General features: G+C 43.7%; 1 protein-coding gene across 1 annotated transcript in view; it reads left to right on the forward strand.

Moving 5' to 3' along the window:
- LOC129837396 (igLON family member 5-like) overlaps positions 1-22,418 on the forward strand; it is a 153,098-nt gene that overhangs the window by 123,560 nt on the left and 7,120 nt on the right. Inside the window, exons 3-7 of the mRNA XM_055903531.1 lie at positions 7,470-7,702; positions 9,682-9,801; positions 18,398-18,529; positions 19,338-19,458; positions 21,712-21,863. Of these exons, the coding sequence (XP_055759506.1) occupies positions 7,470-7,702; positions 9,682-9,801; positions 18,398-18,529; positions 19,338-19,458; positions 21,712-21,863 (758 nt within the window). The remainder of the gene's footprint in view (positions 1-7,469; positions 7,703-9,681; positions 9,802-18,397; positions 18,530-19,337; positions 19,459-21,711; positions 21,864-22,418) is intronic.

The raw sequence follows: 22,418 nt of genomic DNA on the forward strand, positions 1-22,418 counted from the left end.
ACTGTAGTCACAGTTCAGAAACTGTGAAAATTACATTCCAAACTCAAAATAATATTTATATTCATACATATGTATAGACTGAGTGTACAAAACATTAGGAACGTCTGCTCTTTCCATGACAGACTGACCAGGTGAATCCAGGTGAAAGCTATGATCCTATCTGCTTCAATCAGTAGAGATGAAGGGGAGGAGACAGGTTAAAGAAGGATTTTTAAGCCTTGGGACAATTGAGACATGGTTTGTTTATGTGTGCCATTCAGAGGGTGAATGGGCAACACAAAATATTGAAATGCCTTTGAACGGGGTATGGTAGTAGGTGCCAGGCGTACCGATTTGAGTGTATCAAGAACTGCAACGCTGCTGGGTTTTTCACGCTAAACAATTTCCTGTGTGTATAAAGAATGGTCCGCCACATTGTTTACATCAAAAGTTAGGTAGCAGCAGTAACTACCACTTTCAGCCCCTCTCTCCCCCTCACCAATGTCTCTCCGAGCTCTTCATCTGCTTCCTCCAAAACACAACTATATTTTACCCAGGTGTATTGCCCTCGTAGTTTCAATTAAGAAACATACTGTATTTGTTATGAACCTCTACCTTGTGCTAGGTATGTATTAACAACCTTACATTACGAGACCTGGCTAGTGGTTTGTTTACGAATGCTGACTCTTTGTGGTGATAATATTGAATTGCATATACTAATTGCAACAGGATGATCAAAATGTCATTTGAAATGAATTCAAAATTAACCTTAAAATATTCCTTTCTGCACTCACTCACGATAGTGATATTTGCGACCTGACCAAATTCACATAGAAATTTGAGTTATAGATCTGTCATTGTCTTTGAAAGCCAGTCTAAGAAGCGGTATATCTGGTATATGTGCGCTATTTCTATGCTTGCTGTTCTTGTGTTTAGTCGTTTTTGCACCTTTTGCTTTTGGTTTCGTACACTAACTTCAAAAAGCTGAAAATACAATATTTGTGTCTATTTAAAATATATTTCACAGCAGTTTAGATGGTACAATGATTCTCTACACTGCTTGTTTTGTCTTATAAACTGAAATTAGGTGAACTACTAGAATCTTAGCAACCAGAAAACAAGGCATTTCTGCATATTGCAACTTTAAGGCCAACCTTCCTTACAAGGGTAGGGCTTGCACTAATCCATTTCATGACGCATGTACAGTAGCTGTAAAAGTCAAATCTGGTATCCATCAACATGGTTAGCCTCATTAATTGTCTAATGAAAAAGACGGTAACACTTCGTAAGGGGTCCTTATTACAGTGTAATTACATGTAATTATATGTAATTACACTGTAACATGTATTCTAAATAATTGTAATAATTCAAAGTTACACTGTACCTGGTGTAACAATGAATGCTTGTTACCATGCTTGTTTCTAATTTCAAAGTTTACGATATCATCCGACTCACCATATTTCAGCCTGCACAAACCACATGATAAGTGTTAGTGAATTGATAACCGACCACCTCAGTGACCCAACTCTGCAATAAAGGGCCCCGGAATCTGATGCCCAGTCCCAATAGCAAAAACGGATTAAAAAACGGTTCACATAAAAAAAGAGCTTGCAGATCAAGCTAACTTTTGAGTCAGTGTTGTAGTACTCGAGACAGTCTTGAGACCACATTTTGAGTGTCTCGATCTTGTCTCATTGTCGGATTTTTGGATGTCAGTCTGAGTGCTCTGGAGCAGGTTTTCATCAAAGATCTCTCTGTACTTTGCTCTATTCATCTTTCCCTTGTTCTTGACTCCCAGTCCCTGCTGCTGAAAAACATCCCCATAGCATGATGCTGCCACCACCATGCTTCACCGTAGGGATGGTGCCAGGTTTCCTCCAGACGTGACACTTTGCATTCAGGCCAAAGAGTTCAATCTTGGTTTCATCAGACCAGAGAATCTTGTTTCTCATGGTCTGAGAATCTTTTAGGTGCCTTTTGGCAAACTCCAAGCGGGCTGTCATGTGCCTTTGTGTGAGGAGTGGCTTCCATCTGACCACTCTACCACAAATACCTGATTGGTAGAGATGGTGCAGAGATGGTTGTCCTTCTGGAAGGTTCTGCCATCTCCACAGCGCAACTCTGGAGCTCTGTCAGAGAGACAACCAGGTTCTTGGCCACCTCCCTGACCAAGGCCCTTCTCCCCTTATTGCTCAGTTTGGTCAGGCGGTCAGCTCTAGGTTCTAAACTTTTTCCATTTAAGAATGATGGAGGCCACTGTGTTCTTGGGGACCTTGAATGCTGCAGAAATGTTTTGGTACCCTTCCCCAGATCTGTGCCTCGACACAATCCTGTCTCGGAGCTCTACGGACAATTCCTTCAACCTCATGGCTTGGTTTTTGCTCTGACATGCACTGTCGACAGTGGCACCTTATACAGACTGGTGTGTGCCTTTCCAAATCATGTCCAATTAATGGAATTTACCACAGGTAGACTCCAATCAAGTTGTAGAAACATCTCAATAATGATCTATGGAAACAAGATGCACCTGAGCTCAATTTCGAGGCTCATAGCAAAAGGTCTGAATACTTATGTAAATAAGGTATTTATGTTTTTAATTTTGAATAAATGTGCAAAAATTCCAAAAAAACTGCTTTCACTTTGTCATTATGGGGTATTTTGTGTAGATTGAGGAGGATTTTTTTTAAATTCATTTGAGAATAAGGTTGTAACGTAACAAAATGTGAAAAAAGGGAAGGGGCCTGAATACTTTCCGAATGCACTGTATTATCGACATGTTTGCACAGTGGCGAACCTATTGGACCTAGGCCTTCAGTGTGTGACAGGGTAATGATGCTGAAAAGGCAGCAACAGTAATACCAGCGCACTCATGTAGGAGAGTACACTTTTTGTAAAACACAGAGGGCCAGTGGTGTAGTGGAGGCTATATGCAAGTATACGCCTTATACCCACTTTCTTTTCAGTATATTCACTTCTTAATCCCCACTGATCAAATTAGTGTAGTGGAGTTATACGATTTATCAATTATGTAGTACAATAGTGAAATGATGCACAAAGTAGCCTGCACAATCACTTTTGTCCAGGTGGGAAAGGGCAGTGTGGAGTGCAATAGAGATAGCGTCATCTGTAGATCTGTATGCAAATTGGAGTGGGTCTAAGGTTTCTGGGATAATGGTGTTGATGTCAGCCTTTCAAAGCACTTCATGGCTGCATACGTGAGTGCTATGGGTCAGTAGACATTTAGTCAGGTTAGCTTAGTGTTCTTGGGCACAGGGACTATGGTGTTCTGCTTAAAACATGTTGGTATTACAGACTCGGACAGGGAGAGGTTGAAAATGTCAGTGAAGACACTTGCCAGTTGGTCAGCGCATGCTCGCAGTACACATTCTGGTAATCCGTCTGGCCCTGCGGCCTTGTGAATGTTGACCTGTTTAAAGGTCTTACTCACATCGGCTGTGCAGAACATGATCACACAGTCTTCCGGAACAGCTGGTGCTCTCATGCATGTTTCAGTGTTATTTGCCTCGAAGCGAGCATATAAATAGTTTAGCTTGTCTGATAGGCTTTTGTCACTGGGCAACTCTCAGCTGGGCTTACCTTTGTAGTTTGTAATGGTTTACAAGCCCTGCCACATCCGACGAGCATCAGAGTTGGTGTAGTATGATTCGATCTTAGTCCTGTATTGATGCTTTGCCTGTTTGATGGTTCGTCGGAGGGCATAGCGGGATTTCTTATAAGCTTCCGGGTTAGAGTCCCTCTCCTTGAAAGCGGCAGCTCTAGCCTTTAGCTCAGTGCGGATGTAACCTGTAAATACATGGCTTCTGGTTGGGTTATGTACGTACTGTCACTGTGGGGACGATGTCATCGATACACTTATTGATGAAGCCTATGACTGATGTGGTGTACTCCTCAATGCCATCGGAGGAATCCCAGAACATATTCCAGTCTGTGCTAGTAAAACAGTCCTGTAGCTTAGCATCTGTTTCATCTGACCACTTTTTTAATAACCGAGCCACTGGTTCTTCCTGCTTTAATTTTATTTGTAAACAGGAATCAGGAAGATAGAATTATGGTCAGATTTGCCAAATGGAGGGTGAGGGAGAGCTTTGTACGTGTCTCTGTGTGTTGAGTAAAGGTGGTCTAGAGGTTTTTTCCCCTTTGGTTGCATATTTAACATGCTGATAGAAATTTGGTAAAACAGATTTAAGTTTCCCTGCATTAAAGTCCCCAGTCACTAGGAGCACCGCCTCTGAATGAGCATTTTCCTGTTTGCTTATGGCGAAATACAGCTCATTGAATGCGGTCTTAGTGCCAGCATTGGTCTGTGGTGGTATGTAGACAGCTACGAAAAATACAGATGAAAACTCTCTAGGTTGATAGTGTGGTCTACAGTTTATCATGAGATACTCTACCTCAGGCAAGCAAAACTTTGAGACTTCCGTTGTTTACAAATTAACATAGTCCGCCCCCTCTTGTCTTACCAGACGCCGCTGTCCTATCCTGCCTAGCTAACATGCAATCATTGGAAAAAAAATCGATGACCTACGAGGAAGATTAAACTACCAACGGGACATTAATACAATCATGTTGATAATGTCATCGTTCATCCACGACTCGGTGAAGCATAAGCTATTACAGTTTTTAATGTCTCGTTGGTAGTTTAATCTTCGTCGTAGGTCGTCGATTTTATTTTCCAATGATTGCATGTTAGCTAGGAGAACGGAAGGCAATGGGGGTTTATTCAATCGCCTAAGAATCCTCAGAATGCAGCCCGACCTCTGTCCTCTTTTTCTCCGTCTTCTCTTCATGCAAATTACAGGGATTTGGGCCTTCAAACGCTTCATTAATGACGTATTCATTCTATTACAGAGCACAGCAGAAGAACTTCATCAATTCCACTCCTTCATCAATACAAGCAGTGAACCTTTGAAATTCCCCCTCGCCTTTGATGCGAATGAAATACGTTTTCTGTACATTTTGATTAAGAGGGAGGGGATGGTTTTAGCACGGATCTATACAAGAAGCCGACAGACAGGAATTCCCTGTTATGAGGAGACAGCTTCCACCCTACACCCCTAAAAAAAGAGCCTCCCCGTTAGCCAATACAGTCGCATACGCAGGATTTGTAGTACACAGAGTGACTATGATAATCAAGTCGACTATCTGGATGAGCGTTTCAGACAGCGGGGTTACCCAGAGGAATGGCTGCAAGACGCAAGGGAACGTTATAAAAATGTGACCCAGGATTACAGCCTCACGCCCAAACTACCCCGACCTCCTGACCAACGCGTTCAATGCTTCCTTCAATACTCCCCACTTGGTAAACAGTTTGACCACATCATTAAAAAAACCTGGTACATCTTGAGCACTGATCCACAACTGGAAAAGAGATTAAAGAACCTCCGTGGGTCATCTTCAGAGGCGTCCCCAACATCAGTCAAATGGTGGTGAGGTCTGATCTTCCACCAGTGCCACGTGATACCTTTCTAGACAATGTGCCGGGCGGTAACTATGGATGTGGCGGATGTACCCAGTGTAACTTTACGAACAAATGCACGATGTTCAATCACCCTATCACGGGCAAGGCCATTAAGATACAAAAAATGTGATATACCTGATCAAGTGTATTTGTTGTCTATGCTATGTAGGAAAAACAAAACGAGCTCTGAAAACAAGGATAGCAGAACACAGGAAAAACCCTTGACCCTTGACCAGAGAAACCTTGTGGCTGCGCATTTCATGGAGGCTCATCACAACATTAGCTCTTTGAGACACATTGGCATCGAACATGTTAAAACTTCTGGGGGGGGATACTGAGAGGAGAATTGTATTAGATTCACCATGTATGTACCATGTCTCCTAGAGGTCTGAACCAAGAGTTTATATTCGTATTTCATTGATGTACAAGACAATGATTCGTCTTGTCTTCCAGGTTACCCACTTGGTCATTTTGTAAATACATATTATTTTCTGGAACTACTACATGTGCCCATCTCATTGTTATTAAATAATTAGAGATACACAACTTGTTTTTGCACCCGCCATGCGTCATGTCCGCAATGGTCACGTGAGGTGAAATGTGTATATTTTGGGATGTGAAACTCAGTTTGTTTGACCTGACCAAGACCCGTTTCGGATCAAAACGTTGTCAATAAATCCGGGAATTGGGAGCTTTAACAGTGTGCGGGCCTTCTGTTTCTATAACTTAATAAACTTACCCATGTGTTACACATCATCTTGGAGCCTCCACCTCCTACTGCTAATTTTACTTTCCACGAAGGCAATTTTTTATTTTACCTTCATTTAACTATGCAATTCAGTTTTAGACCAAATTCTTATTTTCAATGATGGCAGAACAACAGCTCGGGGATTCGATCTTGCACCCTTTCGGTTACTAGTCCAACGCTCTAACCACTAGGCTACCTGCCGCCCCAACGCAGCCCGCTGCGATGCTTTTTTGGGAAATCTGTTAACTTACATTTTTTTAAATAGATTTGTCCTCGGTCGTAATTTTGACCTTGAGAAAACAACTACACTAAGTTAGCTAGCTTATCTAGCTAGCCTTTTACAGCCGCGATGGAACAGCTGTTGTTTTCAAACGCATCGGAAGTTCTTTGGAGTTCCAGGGTTCACTTCTGCTCCTCCTCACAAATGTCTATGCTAGCATCTTTGTTCATACATGAGCACATACAGACTCATCTCAATATATGTACAGTATGTTCCGTAGTTGCCATGGCGCCGTGTGGTCACCTAGGCAGAGAGCTCTGTAAATATTGTACTTTTGTACTTTTTTGTTGTTGCATTTTTTTGGGGGGGGGGGGGGTTGACTGCTGTGGGGGTTGATCACTTACTGTACATCTTGTAGTCTTGAGTCTCAGAGTTGCAGAATTGGGATGAAAAGTCATATTTTTGTCATATAGTTAGCTAGCTAACTGGCTGTTTGGATTCAAATAATGCAGCCCCGGCTTTATTGCTTCATCTGTCAGGAAGAATTACAACTAGTACTGGATGCTGTGGCCAGAGATGGCAGAAGAGGGACTGTTCTTAACCACTGCCAAGGTGTGGTGGCTTTTCGTGCACTTTTCAGCAGCCGTAGCATCACCCAGGCAATGGAGGACCAGTACTTACGGAGGAGCAGGTCCTATGGAGGAAATGCAGATGTGGTGCACTGAGAAAGCGCTCCGGGCCTGTTTGTCAGACTGTCTTTGTTTCTCTCTGTCTGTTCTATTGATGCCCCCTCCCTCCGCTGAAGCTACACTGCCTTTCCAATCCAAACTGCCTCAACTCCCAGCCTTACATCCCAAGCCAAATAGAGACATTCAATATCCATCTCTACCATCTACATTTATGTGTTGTTTCTTTGTTTTGATTTTTATGCGCTTTGAGATTATTTTCTGTAATGAAAAGCGCTATTCAAGTGAAATAAATGATTATTAATAAATGATCTGGGTCTTGTCTTATCCCCTGTTTTCTCCCCCTCCATCTCAAAGGTGTAAAATCGACGAGGAGGTGACCCACAAGGCGTGGTTGAACCGCTCAAACATCCTGTTTGCGGGGACAGACAAGTGGTCGCTGGACAGACGGGTGTCGCTGGTCAACAGTAACACTAGTGACTTCTCCATCCAGATAGAGAGAGTGGAGGTGGCTGACGAGGGGCTGTACACCTGCAGCTTCCAGGCCAGCAACAAGCCCCGCATAGCCCACGTCTTCCTCATCGTCCAAGGTGAGTCCCTGGGGACATCTAGGTGGGGGCAAAGATGGGGTAGAATCAAATATTTGCATGTTTTAAATCTCAAGCCCAAATCATCCCAAAGTGTCTGACATTGGTTGCCTACGTTAATGAATTTGTCAAAGGATATTTAAAACATGCTAATTTGGGGGATATGGACTTGGTTTCTGGACAAGAACAGCTAACGAGTTATGATTTGGTGACAGCAGCCAGGGAAAAACAAAAAAAGCATGGCTTTATCTTTCTCTTTGTCCATTGACTGTTTACAGGGTAAGTAAACAAATATTTAGGGATATTAGCCCTTTAATTGCTATATTTTAATGTGTTTACAGTACATATTGTACTTGGTTCTGTAATGGGCACGTACCACTTTATTTACGGGATTATTTATTCACCTCCAGGTTTTAGTCCAGCAACTGTAAACACAACTTTACTTTTACTTTACAAAAAAAATGTAAAGTGGCCCAAGGCCTTTGTTAGTGTTGTGCAGTGGATGGAGCCTTGGACTGAGCAAAGAAAGCAGCCAACCGAGGCCTTAGCAACTGAGCCTCGAGCCCAATACATTAGCACTGATGCAAGTTTACCTCAGAACTGAGAGGGGTGGGTAGATCCTGGGGTAAGTGGGTAAGACGATATGGGCGGCTATACAGGAGGCTGTCCAACTGCCTGACTGAATAATTGACAGTGCAGGACCAGATCTGGGCCTATCGTCAAGGCAACGGTGGAGTGAGTGAGAGTTAGAGTGATCCTGAGTGACGTGATTTATTGGCGCCCGGCTGCTCGGCTGATGGATTGCAGACCTTTTCTCCCTGCATGTGTCAATTGTTATGTATATTGTACCTTGTGTACTAGCATATCGCAGTAATACAAGACCGGCGGTATAAAAATGAAAAATATTATATCAACTGGCCAACACACACACACCATGCTGCTGCAGAGATGGAGAGAGAGAGAGCAAGCTGGGCATGTTTCAGCAGTCGTGTGTGTGTGTGTGTGTGTGTGTGTGTGTGTGTGTGTGTGTGTGTGTGTGTGTGTGTGTGTGTGTGTGTGTGTGTGTGTGTGTGTGTGTGTGTGTGTGTGTGTGTGTGTGTGTGTGTGTGTGTGTGTGTGTGTGTGTGTGTGTGTGTGTGTGTGTGTGTGTGTGTGTGTGTGTGTGTGTGCGTGAATACAGTACTTGCATGCGTGTGTGTCTGTATATAGGCAGGGTGCAGGCAGGATTACCCAGAAGGCTAAGCCAGCCACTCTCCAACAGACTGTTCACACAGTGCAGGCGCCAAGGAGAAGCATTTATCCGCAGGGCAAATGGGCACACAGATGACCATTTTTCCCTAGTTTCCAAGTCGCCTCCAATTTCAGTCTTAACCGCGATATCACACAAAATAATTACACCCCAGAGTCACTGCATCAAACAGTGACGGCCATGGTGGGGTAGCGATGGCTCCAATCTTTGCTTTATCGCAAGAGAATTTTCGCCTGGCCAGAGAGTTAAAAATGGGATCCTGTAGTTAGATGCTTCGCAGAAAAACAGCCTCATGGCCAAGCTCATTAAAAGCAACGATAATGGGCCATTTAAATTCAAGGACCATCTAGTTATCTTTCTAACTATATGCATAGTGCCTGCTCTGGAATGGCAATTTAGAGCAAAACAGCATTTGATGGTGGTCATGCTGTGAAAAGAAAAAAACAAAGCAACTACCAAAGAGAGAAACTTCAAGACCTTGAGTGAAGATTTCCATCCCTATATTCAACACCAAAGTGAATAACATTCTATAGCTTTGTCTTGTTATAATAGAGAATCAGTGTTTGTCATTGGTAGTATTGTTATTTTGGTAACCCCTTACTTGTATGCTTGTCATTTCAGTTGTATACCTTGTTTATACCTTGCAAACAGTGAGGGGAGGGCAGCTTAGGTCTAATTCCTCTTTTTTGTCAAGTCATGACTGTCAATAAAACCCAACTCTTCCGTCTTGCAGTGCCAGCCAGAATCGTCAACATCTCCCAAGACGTGTCAGTGAACGAGGGGGGCAACGTATACCTCTTCTGTCTGGCGGTGGGACGACCTGAACCCACTGTCACCTGGAAGGAGAACAAATGTAAGACGCCCGTCCCTGCCTCCTGTTGTAGTACCCAGTCCTCATGTCTCCTCTCCCAGTTGCCCGTCTCTTTCCCAGTCTCTGTGTCGTGTTCTTTGTCCGCTGTCGTAGTCTATACTAACTAGTCCCTGTTCCCAGTCCCTTGTTTCTGTCACCTGCCTGTCCCCTGTTTTCTGTCATAGTCCCCTACCCTCTGTCCTAGTCCCTAGAGTGTCCCATGTCCACTGTCATCTGCCCTTGTTACCATTTCCATCACACCCAAGCTGTGGCTGCTAGTTCCCTCTCATACCTCATACACACCACACACCCACACACACACACCCACACACACACATCACATCACACATAATTATCCACAAATAATGCATGCCAGCCACAATCATCAGCATCTGTCACCATCCTCACTGTCACCGCCTTCACCATGTCAACAATGCTAATAATGATGTTTGTCATTAGAACACTATTTATACATTGGTTTCGAGGGTGGTCGTGATAAAACGTCTAATAAGCTAAGTCATATCCATTTAGATTTGTTCGTGAAATGATTCTTATCCTATTACCATGTCTGCCACCATCGATGGTAAGATTTTAAATGATTTATTTCATGTTGATGCATCTCATAGAATGTGTTGAGCATGTTGAAGTTACCCTGCTAGGCGCTAGATAGGTTTAGCACAATGTTACAATGTGTTACAGTGACCTACTGGGGGTGCAACAGCTTGGAAGTAGCTGGAAGTCCTGCTCAATTTCCTCTCTATGCCCTGATAACACACACACACACACACCCTTAATGTACATTACAGCCACTTGCTGTGCTTGTCTGCACACGTACAGCAGTTCTTCCTTGTCATCACTATACCCACCCTCGTTCCCTCACACACACACCCCTTCAGTTTGCAGTGTGAGATAGGGCGGCATTGTTATTCTGTGGGAGCCACTGCAGCGAAGCCATGGGCTGCTGGGGGAGTGGTGGTGGGGAGGAGGGAGGGAGGGGAAAGAGAAGCCTAGAGAAACAGTGAGAATCTGCGAACCATCTGTCCCTCTATTCAGACACTGCAGTGGGTGGGAGACAAAGTGGTAGAGGGCTATCCCGCCTGGGTGTAGGGAGTCGGGACACACACCTTCAAGACAATCCACCATGCACCTGTCACTCTATTCAGACACTGCATTGGTGGATAGATTACAGTGGGACCCCTACATAGGTGTAGAGACACAACTTGAAGACAATCCTCTGCACCTGGCATGGTGGCACCGTGGTGTCATCTTTCCCCTGGTCACCAGGGCCCTTATTCATAAGTGCTGGCAACAGAAATAGTTTTAAAACGTTTTGCAACAGCAAACAACAGGTAGTCCCTCCCTGTGTCAGTCTATTTCCTTCCTAATGAATACAACCCAGACGTGTACACACTGCTCCTAGTACTGCTCCTGCCCACTTTATCTCTCACTGATACCATCTCCATCTCCTATTCACACTCTTTCACAGACATCACCTAAACCCCCATTAATTCTGAGACTTCAAGCTCTTATCATTGGACATCTCATCCATTAGATAAGATGCACACTCACATACATTAACACAGACAAATAACCTCACTCACACACTCCTCACTTAATCGCCGAACAGCACGCCACATCGATGCTCTCTGGCCCACCCACTCCATCGCATCAGACTCCATTCACTATGGTCTCAGTCAAACAAACAATGCCTGCCAGATGCTCGACTACCGCTGATAGCGCTAGAAAGAACCAGACCACCTCTGCTACAGAAACACTCCACTGCAATATATCTCAAAGGCTCTGACTGAGTCTGACTGCTCAGGGCTCATAAAGTGTCAACGTCCTATAGGGAAATGGACGACAGTTTCACTGCAGGGCAGATCTAAACTTTGACCTCTTTCCTTTCAACCATCCGTCTGGCTTCCTCTTTTCCCCGCAGGTCTAATCTAAGTGTTTGGTTGGTGGTGGGAGTCCAGGCCTGCGTCTGAAATGGCACCCCCACACATCTCCGTTGACGCTGGCTGAGCACCCAACTCTGCCCCCGGGGAAGAAGGGAAATCAAGGGAAGGGAAAGAAGCCAAAGATCCAAATCCCTGAGACACAACCAGGGCTGCAGAAGACATATTTAAAGAGACTGGCCTAATATATTATAGCTTCTAGAAAGGAGAGAGAGAGCGAGAGAGAGGGGGAGGAGGGTAAGATAGAGAAAGCAGAAGAGAGAGAAAGTAAATGAGGAAAGAGAGAGAAGGCGAGAAAGAGGAAGACAAAAATTAACAGAGAAAGAGAGAAACGGAGAGACAAAAAAAGACAAAGAGAACGAGTGGTCGAAATTGAAATAAAGAGAAATGGACGTCCATTGTTGACAGCAACCCTGTATTGGTCCAGTAACTAAAATAGTGCTTGTTAGAATCCCCAGCTAACTAGGTGAAATAATCTGTCAATGTGCCCTTGAGCAAGGCACTTAACCCTAATTGCTCCAGGGTCACTGTGAAAAAATGACTAAACCCTGGCCATGACCCCACTCTTAGGGGGAGTGGGATGAGCAGAAAACACATTTCCATGTCATACTTGTACATGTGTGAAACAGGACAAATATAAGCACCCCATATTTTATATAGTGCACTACTTTTAATCAGAGCCTGAGGGGAGTCCTCTTGGGTCCTGGTCAAAATAATGCATTAAATAGGGAATAGCGAACTGTTTAGAAGGCCTTTTGCCTTTTGGTAGGCCGTTATTGTAACTAAGTCTTTGTTCTAATCTGACTTGCCTAGTTAAATAAAGATACATTTTTTTAAATCTGAGGTTTTAAAAAATCTGAGGCAGCCCTAGGTCTTCTTCCAGTAGTGTCTGTGTAAGCGTCTGATGGAGCAGCAGTGTTTTACAGGCCATTGTGAGAGCTATGAAAATTCACTGAAAGACTGATTCCCTGATATGATCTCGCTGTGGAGGAACGGTCAGCGATAAGTCAGAGGGAAGCAGGGAATGAAGGGAGGGGTAGGGAGGAAGCTGTGCTCTGACATATTACATCACACAGCTGCTGAGAATTAAACTAGTCACAAAATGCACATGAAATACCCCGACCGGACTTCCCTTCCTCTTTATTTAGATTTTGACCACTCGTTCTCTTTCTCTGTTCATTTTTGTATTTCTCTCTCTCTCTCCCTCCCTCCCTCCCTCCTTTCTAGAAGCCGTATTTAATATATTAGGCCAGTCTCTTTAAATGTCTTCTGCAGCCCTGGTTGTGTCTCAGTGATTTGGATCTCTGGCTTATTTCCCTTCCCTTGCCTTCCCTTCTTCCCCAGGGGCAGAGTGGGTGCTCAGCCAGCGTCAACGGAGATGTCACAGGGGAGCCAAATGTATTAGGCTAATGTTATGAGTGAATAACATTGCTGTAAACCCCCAACGCGTCTCGCCACTGCTGCCACTCCTCGCTACAGGGTGGTGGGCGGCAGGCTGTACCGCCACTGCAGCAGCTGCAGATAATCATCTCCAGCTCAGTAGCCGCAGCTAATAATCCTCCAGTATAATCTTCAATTGGAACCGCCGCGCTAATCTCTGACAGGAATTATCGCTACCGTTTAGAGTGTCTTGCGTCAGTTGTTACTCGGGTGCAGGCACATGTGTGTATGGGGGGGCTGGGGGGTTGCTCGACAACACTGTGTGTGTGTGTGTGTGTGTGTGTGTGTGTGTGTGTGTGTGTGTGTGTGTGTGTGTGTGTGTGTGTGTGTGTGTGTGTGTGTGTGTGTGTGTGTGTGTGTGTGTGTGTGTGTGTGTGTGTGTGTGTGTGTGTGTGTGTGTGTGGAGGCCAGTGGTCCACTGACTGGCTGGCTTTTTTCATTTTTTTATTATGATAACTGAGCAGCAATTTAAGCTGTGGATTTCCTTGTTAGTAGACAGATTATGTATTATGTCGTGTTCCACAGCCTGGCTTCTTTAATGGGGAAAATAGGAGAAAAGCTTAATGGTGTTGGAGCTTGGAGGCTGCCAGACAGACAGCTGGCTTTGTGGAGACACACAGTGGGGCAACGTTCCCTCAATGTTCCCTCTCGGCGCTGTCCTTCTAATAACACCTCTGCATCCATTCCCTTACGCGAATAAAGCCAATATATTCTAGCCTGCCGGCCTCTTTGACTCAGTAAAGACTTTTGCCGTCACGTCGCCAGAGGAAAACGAGGGCTGCTGAAGTGTGAGACAGACTAATTTGCTTGTCAGGGCACTAGGGAGTTTTGTCAACACCACACAACAGCCCCATATTGTTCTTACTGCATAGTGACGCACACACTGTTACCCCTGTCGAGTTTGGTGTGGCCAACGTTTAAAAATAAATACCTATTTATTTCTGTTGAGGCTTTGTGAAGTAGTGATGTAACATTGTTGTCAAGCCTCAGTTCCTAGCTTCAGTATCTGTTGCTCACGGACATACAGGTACTCCAACACAGATCTAGGATCAGCTTCCACCTCCTCCAATCCACACCTGGCAAAACCCCCAAACTGACCATAAATCAGCATCTAGGGCAACTTTATTTTACACCTGGGTCGTGTTCATTAGGCACCAAATTGAAGGAATATAATTTGATCTCTGAGAAATTAAGCTAATTGATTGGCCCTTTTAATTTATAGGATTCATATAATTTTCAATAAATATAGTACCTAACATCCAATTTGGACCATAATTATTTCTAACAATGAGTAAGACATGAGGAATCATCCACAGACCAGTCAACCACAGACCTCCCACACCCCACACCAATCCCACCCCAACAACCAGTATACAGTATCAGTTCTCTATGTCTGACAAGTAGTGCTGCGCTTGGAGTATTGCTTCTTCAACCTTTGTGAATCTGTTGATGGTTTTATTCCCCTGTTCAGAGAAAATAGCTTGTGTTCTTTACCATAAATGATTGTGAGGAACCAAGTTTTTCCCACTTGATGCTGCTGTTCCTGCTGCTGCCACCACACCCATTTCATCTCGTCATGAGCAAAAGCTATTGGTTTTCTACCCAAAGTTGAAAAGACAATATTGTGATCCGTTTGTGACCGACCAGCTCGATTCGGTCTTAAAAGTAGCAACATTTAAAATTGTGTTTTTGTACATAGGATAAAAGTAGAAACTCAGAGCAAGCACAATGGTATATCATACACTACAGTTTCTGTATAGCACTTTGTGACATCGGATGATGTAAAAAGGGATTTATAAATACAATTGATTGATTGAATGTGAAAGTAATGCTGCTTTGAAAGTTGAAAATAGCCCTTCAATGTTTTTGTACACTTACTGGAAAGTTCTTTGTCAGCACCCATTCAGCATTGTTCACACCCTCTTAAGCCTTAGCCCCACCCATCTCTTTAAGGATTCACATACATGACATCAGCAGCCTGGTGGTCCAAAATAGCATAACTGGTGTATTTTAACACCACTAAACCCATCAGTTTAAAAATGTATTTACTAAACAGGCAACTTAAAGCAACTTTCTTAACAATACTTTGGTTCGTTTCTAGCTTGTTAGCTAGCAAGCTAATGTTAAGTTACAGGAAAATATACTCACAACACGCTCATTATTTGCAAGTTAACGGCAAGCAAATTATAGAATTTAATAGTTTACGGTTGTGAGTGTGACAAAATAAAAGCAGGGCATTCTACCAGAGAATTTTTGAGCTTGGACACTGTCTCGTTGGCCTAACATTATTTCCTAAGTTGACTTTAATGCAGGTCATGTTGTTCTTCACGTTACCGTTGCTGGTAAACACACACTATATCAAATCAAATCAAAGTTTATTGGTCACATGCACAGAATACAGAAGGTGTAAACTGTACAGTGATATGGTACCTTGCATAGTGGAATATTTTGTTTAGACATGCAGCTAGCTAGCTAGCTACAAAATGAACCATAATCCCAACTCATAATGTTACTACGCTGCATCAACCTGCAGGTAGCTAACCAACTAGATTCAATGTTAGCTAGCTAGCTAGCTAACATTAGGCTATAAATAGCAATGCACATGGCTCTGAGATACAATTAATATTACCTCACAGGTCATACACGATGGTGGGTTGGTGGGTTTGTGCCAACCCACCAGCGATGGTGGGTTTGTGCCCATAGGCAACGTTGTTGCCGGTGAGGTCTGGTGAGGACCTGCCTTACAACAGGCCTACAAGCCCTCAGTCCAGCCTCTCTCAGCCTATTGCGGACAGTCTGAGCACTGATGGAGGGATTGTGCGTTCCTGGTGTAACTCGGGCAGTTGTTGTTGCCATCCTGTACCTGTCCTGCAGGTATGATGTTCAGATGTACCGATCCTGTCCTGGTGTTGTTACACGTGGTCTGCCACTACGATGACTATCAGCGGTCCGTCTTGTCTCCCTGTAGCGATATCTTAGGCGTCTCACAGTACGGACATGGCAATTTATTGCCCTGGCCACATCTGCAGTCCTCATGCCTCCTTGCAGCATGCCTAAGGCACATTCACGCAGATGAGCAGGGACCCTGGGCATCTTTCTTTTGGTATTTTTCAGAGTCAGTAGAAAGGCCTCTTTAGTGTCCTAAGTTTTCATAACTGTGACCTTAATTGTCTACCGTCTGTAAGCTGTTAGTGTCTTAACGACCGTTCCACAGGTGCATGTTCATTAGTTGTTTATGGTTCATTGAACAAGCATGGGGAACAGTGTTTAACCCTTTACAATGAAGATCTGTGAAGTTATTTGGATTTTTACCAATTATCTTTGAAAGACAGGGTCCTGAAAAAGGGCTGTTTCTTTTTTTGCTGAGTTTAGTACTGTGCGCCTACCATAGTCTGTTCTAGACTTGGGGACTTTGAAGAGACCTCTGGTGACATGTCTTGTGGGGTATGCGTGGGTGTCCAAGCTGTTTCCAAGTATTTTAATGTTAGCTCTCTGTGTACGATTGAGGGCCAGCCATGCTGCCCTGTTCTGAGCCAATTACAATTTTCCTAAATCCCTCTTTGTGGCACCTGACCACACTACTGAACATTAGTCTAGGTGCGACAAAACTAGGGCCTGTAGGACCTGCCTTGTTGATAGTGTTGTTAAGAAGGCAGAGCAGCCTTAGCTACTGTTGTATCAATATGTTTTGACCATGACAGTTTACAATACAGGTTTACTCCAAGCAGTTTAGTCACTTGCTCAATTTCCACATTATTATTTATGAGATGTAGTTGAGGTTTAGAGTTTAGTGAATGATTTGTCCCAAATAAAATGCTTTTAGTTTTGGAAATATTTAGGACTAATATTTTCCTTACTACCCATTCCGAAACTAACTGCAGCTCTTTGTTAATTGTTGCAGCCATTTCAGTTGCTGTAGTAGCTGACGTGTATAGCGTTGAGTTATCCGCATACATAGACACACTGGCTTAACTCAAAGCCAGTGGCATGTCGTTAGTAAAGATTGAAAAAAAGTAATGGGCCTAAACAGCTACCCTGGTGAATTCCTGATTCTACCTGGATTATGTTTGAAAGGCTTCCATTAAAGAACACCTTCTGTGTTCTGTTAGACAAGTAACTATTTATCCACATTATAGTAGGGGATGTAAAGCCATAACACATACGTTTTTCCAGCAGCAGACGATAATGTCAAAAGCTGCACTGAAGTCTAACAAGACAGCCCCCACAATAATTTTATCATCAATTTCTCTCAGCCAATCATCAGTCATTTGTGTAAGTGCTGTACTTGTTGAGTGTCCTTCCCTATAAGCGTGCTGAAAGTCTGTTGTCAATTTGTTTACTCTGAAATAGCATTGTATCTGGTCAAACACAATTTTTTCCAGAAGTTTACTAAGGGTTGGTAACAGGCTGATTGGTCGGCTATTTGAGGGGCTTTACTATTCTTGGGTAGCGGAATTACATTAGCTTCCCTCCAGGCCTGAGGACACACACTTTCTAGTAGGCTTAAATTGAAGATGTGGCCAATAGGAGTGGAAACATCGTGCTCCATTGTCCTCAGTCATTTTCCATCCAGATTGTCAGACCCCGATGGCTTGTTATTGTTGATAGACAACACATTTTTTTCACCTCTTCCACACTGACTTTACGGAATTCAGAAGTACAATTCTTGTCTTTCAAATTTGGTCAGATATACTTGGATGTGTACTGTCAGTGTTTGTTGCTGGCATGTCATACCTAAGTTTGCTTATCTTGCCAATGAAAAGTAATTTAAGTAGTTGGCAACATAGTGGGTTTTGTGATGAATGTGCCATCTGATTCAATGAATGATGGAGTCGAGTTTGCCTTTTTTTCTGTAGACTGTAGACAGGGGTTTCGTACAACAGGCTTCTTTCTGTGTGTTCTTTTTTTCAACCTCATTCGCATATTTGCAATCAAACTCTAGAATTTTCTCCACCTCCTTAGCTATCATACTCTGCTTCCACTGGGCATTCCACTGATTTCAAAAGTCTGTTCTCCAGAAAGTGGAGCGCAACACTATTGCAGTTATTTGTGTGTGGTGGCAGTATTAGTAACAGTGGCATCTAGCGGGAAAAAAATGATACTTTCACACTAATTGATTTAATCGACCCTGAACAAACGCACTTTTCAGCCTGTGATGACCTCTGACCTCTATCATTTGACCCTGTCCTTTGTCCAATCAGATGGTCTAATGAGTGAAGGGGAGTTCCTGGACATAACAGAGATCAAGCGGCATCAGGCGGAAGAGTTTGAGTGCATCACTAACAACGGAGTGACGCAGCCCGACATACGCAAGGTCAAGGTCACCGTCAACTGTGAGTGTCCCTATAAACCACAAAACACACGCATGCACTCACATACACAGACACACAGACAGACAAAGACACAGTCACAGACACAGACACCCCACACATAATATACCTCCTATAAGATAATACTATACTGAACGAAAATATAAACGCAACATGCAACAATTAAAAATATTTTGCTGAGTTACAATTCAGATGAGGAATCAGTCAATTGAATTAACTTCATTAGGTCCTAATCTATGGATGTCACATGACTGGTTACAGATACCGTTTTTAAAAAAGGACCTCAAAATGGGCATCAGGATCTCGTCATGGAATTTTTGTGCATTCAAATTGCCAATCGATAAAATGCAATTGTATTCGTTGTCCGTAGATTATGCCTGCCCATACCATAACCCCACTGCATCCATGGGGCACTCTGTTCGCAATGTTGACATCAGCAAACCACTCGCCAAGAGTGTACTAAAGGGTGGCTATTTGAAGAATCTCAAATATAAAATATATTTTGATTTGTTGAACACTTTTTTGTTTTCTACATTATTCCATATGTGTTATTTCATAGTTTTGATGTCGTCACTATTATTCTACAATGTAGAAAATATTTAAAAAATACAGAAAAATGCTTGAATGAGTAGGTGTTCTAAAACGTTTGTATGTCTTAATAATTTTATATGTCATGTATTTATCAACCTCAACATTTCTCGGCCTTGAAGGTAACTGAGCCTTTATTTGTCTGAGCTTAACTTTTAATCACTATCGTTGTGTACATATGTTAAAGATTTCTCTCACTTCTCCCTCCTTCTTCCTTGTTCAGACCCTCCCATGATCACAGACGTGAAAAACATGCCAGCCCAGCTGGGCAAGACGGCCATTTTGCGCTGTGAGGCCATGGCAGTACCCACAGCCTCCTTTGAGTGGTACAGAGACGACCGCAGGTAAGAAAAATACCTCCTCCTTCTCCTTCACTTTTTCACCTAATAGGACGGTTTTGCTAGCACAGACTGGAATTTGTTCCGGTATTCATCCAATGGCATTGAGGAGTATACCACCTCAGTCACCGGCTTCATCAATAAGTGCATCGATATCCAACCAGAAGCCATGGATTACAGGCAACATCTGCACTGAGCTAAAGGCTGAAGCTGCCGCTTTCAAGGAGCGGGACACTAATCCGGACGCTTATAAGAAATCCCACTATGCCCTCAGACGAACCATCAACCAGGCAAGGCGTCAATACAGGACTAAGATTGAATCCTACTATACCAGCTCTGATGCTCGTCGGATGTGGCGCGAGCCTACCAGACGGGCCTTTTATGCTCGCTTCGAGGCAAGCAACAGTGAAGCATGCATGAGAGCACCAGCTGTTCCGGACGACTGTGTGATCACTCTCTCCGTAGCTGATGTGAGCAAGACCTTAAAACTGGTCAACATGACTGGTTGCATCACCACCTGGTATAAAAACTGCTCGGCATCCGACCGTAAGGCGCTACAGAGGGTAGTGTGTACGGCCCAGTACATCACTGGGGCCACGCTTCCTGCCATCCACGACCTATATACTAGGCGGTGTCAGAGGAAGGCCAAAAAATTGACAAAGACTCCAGTCACCCAAGTCGTAGAATGTTCTCTCTGCTACAGCACGACCTGCGGTACCGGAGCGCCAAGTCTAGGTCCAAAAGACTCCTACCCCCAAGCCATAAGACTGCTGAACAAGTAATCAAATGGCCACCCGGACTATTTGCATTGCTCCCCCCCCCAACCCCCCACACACCCTTTGTTTTTACACTGCTGCTAATCGCTGTTTGTTATCTATGCATAGTCACTTTACACCTACCTACATGTACAAATTACCTAGTCAATATTTTCTTAAAACTCTATTTTCTTAAAACGGCATTGTTGGTTAAGGGCTTGTAAGTCAGCATTTCATGTTGTATTTGGAGCATGTGACAAATACAATTTGATTTGATTTGATTTAATAGGTTAGGTAGATTTTCTTCCGGTATTGCTAACACATCCTTTCAGATATAAACAAAGTTATTTCTCTCTCTCACTCTCTGTCTGTCTTTCTCTCTCGAATAACACATTCCCCCTCCTCCGTAACTACCTCACCTGACAATGCTGATAGTCAAAATTAAACAGCACTTAAATCTACAATACCTTCTGGTGTACCTTCTCTCTTTTCTTCCCTCTTTCCCATGGCACTTTGTTTATATTTGAAAGGATTGGGTAAATGTAACCAAAAAGCTGAGCTTTTACCATATTACTCATTGCAATCCAATCCTTTGCTGTCGAGACAGAGAGAGAAAGAACACAGAAAAGAGAGAGAGAGAGGGGTGGGAGAGAGAGAGAACACAGTCTAATGGGGCACACCAGGAAGTATTGTAGGTTTAAGTGCTGTTAGATTTTTATTGGAATTGTCAGGTGAGGTAGTGACAGAGAGGAGGGAGAATGTGTTATTCTGAGATCTCTGGGGAGAATATAGTAACAGTCTCCTGCTAAGAGGTGTGATTTAATGTTCTCTCTCTCTCTCGACAGCAAAGGATTGGATTGTAATGAGTAATATGGTAAAAACTCAGCTCTGTATTGGTAACACTTACCCAATCCTTTCAAATATAAACAAAATGCCATGGGAGAGAAGAAAAAGAGAGAGCGAGAGAGAGAGCGAGAGAGAGAGCGAGAGAGAGAGCGAGAGAGAGAGCGAGAGAGAGAGCGAGAGAGAGAGCGAGAGAGAGAGCGAGCAAGAGAGAGAGCAAGAGAGAGAGTGAAAGAGAGAGAGCAAGAGAGAGAGTGAAAGAGAGAGAGAAAGAGAGAAAGCAGTGCAATGCGGCACACCAGAAAGTATTGTAGATTTAAGTGCTGTTACATTTTGAATATTAGAATTGTCAGGTGAGGTGGTGACAATTCAGAGGGGGCTTGTAAGTACGCATGTCACGGTAAGGTCAACATCTGTTGTATTTGGCACATGTGATTAATACAATTTGATTTGATTTGATTTAATAGGTTAGGTAGATTTTCTTCCTGTATTGCTAACATACTTTCAGATATAAACAAAGTTATTTCTCTCTCTCTCCATCGGTCGCTCGCTCATCCCCCCACTCTACCCCTCTCTCTCTATCTACCTCCCCCCGCTCTCTTTGTCCCGCCCTCTCTCTCTATCTCACCCACCTTTCTCCCTCTCTCTCTCTCTGTATCAGGCCGGTAGAGAGCGATAACACTCTGAGGATCAAGAACGAGAAGACGCGTTCACTGCTTCTCTTTACCAACGTGACGGACAAACACTTTGGCAACTACACTTGTTTTGCCTCCAACAGGCTGGGAGCCTCCAACGCCAGCATGCTGCTCTTCCGTGAGTCTCTTTAAGCATTCAGACACACACACACATACATACGTAAGCATGCATACGTACACACAGATAGCCACATGCAGACACAGACACATGCATACATACCGCAGGAGGTTGGTGACACCTGAATTGGGGAGGACGGGCTTTTGGTATTGGCTGAAGAAGAATAAGTGGAATGGTATCAAATACATCAAACACATGGTTTCCACGCTCAATTCCGGACATTATTATGAGCCGTCCTCCCCTCAGCAGCCTCCTGTGATGCATACACACACAGACTCACATACTATACTGTACATACACATGCACGCACACACACTTCCATACATGTGTCGAAGCTCATTCTACTTCACTCAATCACACAAGTAGTCACATGTGCATGCACACATACTTAGAGAAGGAAACCAATGCAAACACACACCTAGTCACACACTGCATCCCCATCTCTCTTCCTCTCCCTGCTCACGGTGCTGGATTTTCTCATTTCCCTCCCTCCTTCCCCAATCCCTCCTTCCATCTTGCCATCTCTTTATTCGCCGCCCCATTACACCAAAGAGC

This window comes from Salvelinus fontinalis, chromosome 38 (assembly GCF_029448725.1).
Source record: "Salvelinus fontinalis isolate EN_2023a chromosome 38, ASM2944872v1, whole genome shotgun sequence".
NCBI lineage: Eukaryota > Metazoa > Chordata > Actinopteri > Salmoniformes > Salmonidae > Salvelinus > Salvelinus fontinalis.